At 32.6% G+C, this 5,403-nt stretch overlaps 1 protein-coding gene across 1 annotated transcript; it reads right to left on the bottom strand.

The window, feature by feature from the left end:
* Positions 1 to 191: 191 nt before the first annotated feature.
* Positions 192 to 3,801, bottom strand: LOC116015302. Its single transcript, XM_031255345.1, has 3 exons — positions 3,481 to 3,801; positions 2,567 to 2,749; positions 192 to 634 (listed from the first exon to the last, which is right to left on the bottom strand). Exons 2-3 carry the CDS (start codon positions 2,723 to 2,725, stop codon positions 467 to 469), a joined length of 327 nt encoding a protein of 108 aa, XP_031111205.1. The 5' UTR covers positions 2,726 to 2,749; positions 3,481 to 3,801; the 3' UTR covers positions 192 to 466.
* Positions 3,802 to 5,403: the final 1,602 nt, after the last annotated feature.

Raw genomic sequence — 5,403 nt, 5'->3', positions numbered from 1 at the left:
GATCAATTTAAATCAAAAGTATCAATAAATTGCTCACACTGGAGTTTGAACTTGTAATATTATGGTTACTAAATCAACATCCTGACTAACTTAGTTGGAATTAACCCAGAAATAGTGTTATCTTGATATGAGATCATATTACCAACCAAAGCATTCAATATAGTAGATTAACAATATTTACTCATGGAATCTACTAGAATGGTTTGTTTGTTGGCATTTCAGATTTGTTTTCAGACAAAGTTGTTCTTACCTAAGTTCTGCAGCAATCCACTTGCAGAAACTATTAACATGGACAGTACAACTCATCTTGGCTTGATGTTTGCATTTTCTGGTTAGTAGGAAGTTAAATCTTTCTTTATTCACTTTACAGTTTACAACACAGACAGCAAAAAAAAAATTAGTTGATAAATGGATGCCAATCAACAACATATATGATTAAGGGTGGCAGAGTTTAGAGTGTTGCCACCTAGTCCTCGAGAATTTGCTGCCGTTCGAGTTCAATAACATTCTCTGCCAAGGAACTAAGACCGCCATTCATTGTCTCGTTGTTACTCTTGCACTGCTGCAACTGTTCCCTGAGACTTTGCACGAGTTCGTTCAGTCTCTGGATGTGCTTCTCCTGTGACAAGATAATCTGGCAAAGCGCAACTGGAATATTCAGAAGTTTTCGTTCTTATGGTACAAATAAGAAACTAAATCTATACAGTGTCACATTTGAATACCAAGAATACTTCCACAAATTATTGTTTCGTAACCCCAGCCAAGTTGGTCAGACTGTTGTTTGGTAACCACAAGGTTCCAAATTCGACTCCCTCTTATTGGCCCGTCAACAATGAGCAAACTAGGCTAGTGTACCTCCTATTGGTTCTTTGCCAGCTAGGGTCACAAGACAGAGTTGCAGGTTTCTTACCCAAAAATAAAAGAAAAAAAAAAGTTTGGCAATGTTCTATGGAAGCATTATTTCAACAGGTAAAATTCAAGAGGTCCGGGGAAATCCAACATTAATCACAAAAGAGAGAACAATAACGGGAAAATGGAGGCATTAAGCAATAAAACTTAGGGTAAAGGGCCAAATATAACTGAGACCAATAAATGCCATGAAGGTAAGTTAGTGAGTGACACAATAGGGCAACTTGCTAAAACCTTCAAGTACAAATCATAACTGCCATCAACCACCATTACCGCATTAACAACCACACATGCAAGGCAATAGTGCCTAATAATCTGTAGAGTAGACTTCCCATTACAGGCTTTAACAACTCCCATTGAATACTGTGAACCACACACCAAAATGTTTCAAAACCTAAAGTTGCCAATGACTCTATGCCAGATGTTACATGGTGAGCCCAAAGAGGATAAACTCAAGAAACAGAATTAAATAAGGAGACATGTAGAAGTGGATACCAACATTTGAAAGATAATGTTTGAGTAATGTAGCACCTCTGCTTTTTAACTTGATCGTTTTGAGGATACAAATATTGCTTTTAGCTCAAAGATACATTCCATATATTTCAACTGGACAGATTGAGTATCCAGTTCGGGAATATTGATAAAATAACATATTCATATCTTTACTCTAGAGTTCTTTCTTTCACTTGTTGCATCACTTTAATTAGAAGGTTATTACCCATCAGTGTTAGCCATTTTAGCAGTTTCTTTTCCCTTCTACATGGCTTTTGAAGCAGTTTTAGTAATAATGGTTTGAAGCTAATAATTCTCACAGCACTTAATGAAACTAGAAGAAATGTCTGCTTATCAGAAAGAATTTCCATGGAAAAAGTGTCACTCAATGATGTGAGAATTTTAAAAATATGATTAGTTATAAAGTTCAAAAGCCTCATAAAACTTGGTACCCCCCCCCCTCTCTTTTCCTGGGTGGGGGTGCAAATAATGCCATTTGCACGCTAATTTTTAACACTTTAACAGCTAAGTTGGTTTTATACATGCCTCTAGATACTAAGTATTGAGAGCCTTGTAAATATAGATAAATTAAGAATTTATAATGTATCGATGCATATATTTGTTTCTTTTTCTTAAACTAGATAGATATTTAATAATTCCAACAGATATTCACTTTATTGTCCAAAAGGACAAGAATCTTAAATGGGAACCCTACATTATAGCTCTAAGAAAGATCTCTATTGTTTATATGATCTACATTAGTTATTGCGTTATAGTAGCTGCTAGCCTGCTCTAGGATCCTAAATGAGAAAGGCCTAACTTGGATGTCAGGTTGCGGTAAGATTATGAGACATCATAAGGTAATCCCACATTGAGGTTAAAATTCATTATATGTCATGACTCATGATATCTGAGCTAACCGATGAGTTCTAGAACTTCGTTTCTTGAAAAAACAATAGGACTCAATCAACAAGTTAGAGATCGATAAAAACTCAATGGTTTTAATATCCATGAAGTTCCTAACTGCAATTTTAGAAAACTTTAGTAAATTCTTTAAACAATTTCACATCACAGATGTTCAATGCATAACGATGAATATCAACTAGATTAGTATCTTAAATTCAAATCAAGATCCACGATAACACATTGCTATATCAATCAATACCTTCTCTTTTACGGCTTCTTCTCTCTGAGAAATCTGCTGCTGTTTCTGAGATATACTAGGACTCGATTCAACATCACTTACGAGCTGCTGTTTCCACTCAAACTGAGATGTGATTATGAGTATTAACAACATAAATACAAGAAGCATTGGTCTCGACATTATTAAAGTATCTTCTCAAAAGACCTGCCAAAATACCAAAAACATAAAGTAAGCACAAAATAATATCCATAGAAAATTCATCTACCTCCATTATAATATTCCACATGCAAGAGTAAAATTGCATCTCACACTGGACAAACAATATGCATATAAGTAAGACTTGCAGATTTATATCTTTAGGCAACAAACATATAATCCAGAGCCTTAAATCGAGAATCAAGAAATGCCATTTTAGAGCAGCAATTAGGATCAAGTGAAGATTGGCAACATTTAAAAGTAAAGTTCTCAATCATTAGTTAGCATAAATATCACACCTTGAGAATTCCCAAGTTACCTTTTGAAATCTAGCAGAACTCAGGACGCAAGTATAGTTGCAATTCAATAGAGTAAGCAATATGCATACTGAACTAGATTTTCTCCAACTCAAAGAAAACTGACAGGGAACCCCAAATTCAAGAAATCTTCACCTAAAATCTTAGAGAAACAAGAAAAGGATCACATAAATGAAAGTGAACTGAAAATGATGTTTAAAAAAAAAAAAACCCAAACTTTAAAACATCTCTGGAAAATTATTTTCTAAAGATCCCTAGATTCAAGAACAGCCCATATGCTACTTAATTCCCGAGATAACAATGAAAGAACTTCAGAAACAAAAACACAAAATTGGAAGTAAGTTTCACAACGATTTCTTGAGCTTTAAAAGTAATGATTGTTCTTCAATTCCCACCACATTTAGTAGAAAAAAGAAAATTTACCTATCGGAGCCGAAGATCATCTAATTCTGGGCAGGAATCTGTAGCCCTCCTAAAAATTTCAACGGATTGAAGCAAAGTTGTACTAAATTTTTTCCCTTTGCAATGAATCCTGTGTGGGTATTCCCTTTTTCTCCTGATAATAGGATCTAATTTGGAAATACTGGTGTGTAGAGCAGCGATAGTACAAGAATAAAGATTGGCTCAGGGGTGTGAATGTCGGGCGATGATTTTGGGGAGACGGCAGTGATGACAGGTTAGGACAACGTATGAAGCCACGAAATCAGAGAAAAACAGTGTCTTATCCCCTGTTTACCTGCTTTAATGGCGGAAAAGTACAGAACAATTTTTTTGCTTTTTACTACTCCGTAATTAAATTGTAGAGAAATAAATTCTACTAAAAAATTCAAACTATAGAAATTAAATTCCTAATTTTTGAATATAAGAATCGCATTGAGCACAGACATCTCATTTCATGTCTGAATGTTAGATTGCAAGTAATAACATAAGATCGAGCTTTATAGTCATAAACATTACGTACTGATTTTTTATTCTATAAATTATTGATTTACCGTGATTTGCTCATTTACTGATTTTTTATTTTATAAATTATTGATTTACCGTGATTTGCTCATTTACTATTTTATAAGGTATTAAATTGAAAAAATTATACTACGTATTTTTTAAAGCAAATATAAGAATCATACTTCCTTTAAGGCAGAACAAATCTTGATTCTTGGAAGAGTGGACTGGATCCATATTCTAATTTCCAATTCTATACCCGGAGAATATCACCAGGCATTTTTAAAATGGAAAAGAAATTATAAAATTAATTAAATCCATTAACCTGAATTATAGTAATATACCGACAGTTTTTAATTTATTCCTTTGACTTTTTTCAGTACAATTTATTCCTTTGACTTTAAAAATTGATAATATTGCTTTTTTTAAATATTAGGTGATTTTATTGTCGGACTAATTCTAAACTTACATTATCCGATTTTTAAAGTCACGGTAGAGGTAAATCGCGAATCATGCAATAAATAACCTATGGTCATACTCTAGTCTTCATACACATAAAATGGATTCAATCTCCACCTTCCATCATCTTGAGTGTTTTTCCCATTCATGTTTTTAACGCGATTTGAATCCCCACACTACCGTCTTCCGTCGTGATATCAATATTACCATTAAAATTGCTCTTCAATATTAATATTGTCTCCAAAATCACATAACACAATTGCAAGTGGAATTATCCTTTAAAATATTTAAATTTTTTATTTATTCAGCATACAATCTTCCACAAAATATAAGATTAATTCAAATTCGAACTAAGCATGCTGATCTTACAATTTACAGTTTCCATCCACGATACTCTGATTTTACAATTTGCATTTACCATCCACTTCCAAGCTACTGAATTTGAAATGCATTTTTTAAGCTATGGTGATAATTTATTTCTATTAATTATTTACATAATAATTTAATGCATAGATATTCCACATATCGTTTTTATAATTACAAATATTATTTTAATTATTAATGACATAAAGAGACAGTTATGAAGCAGTAGCATTTGAGCGTGATGCTTCCTTTTTTTGCTGCAAAATATAAGTATTTCCTTGACAAATGTTGTAAGGTGTCAATTTGTAGGGCTGCTTGCACTCTCATAATTAAGTAGTTTGTACACCAACCCAACATAACATTGAGTGGACAATTGGTTTCGTATGGGGTGTTTGATAGTTAACTAATAGCTGATAATTTATTATGTTAGTTATTTTTACTAGTTAAAAATATAAGCAATTTGTTGAAAATATTAATAAATTAGTTGTTTACTATTAGCGGATAACCTGTAAAATAATTTTAAAGAGTATGAACATATTGTTTTATTTACTGAATTATTTTTTATTTTAGGTTATTATTATT

The sequence above is a fragment of the Ipomoea triloba genome, chromosome 4, assembly GCF_003576645.1.
Source record: "Ipomoea triloba cultivar NCNSP0323 chromosome 4, ASM357664v1".
Classification (NCBI taxonomy): domain Eukaryota; kingdom Viridiplantae; phylum Streptophyta; class Magnoliopsida; order Solanales; family Convolvulaceae; genus Ipomoea; species Ipomoea triloba.
The sequence above is the reverse complement of the archived record's forward strand: the minus strand, read 5'-3'. Positions and strand labels throughout refer to the sequence as shown.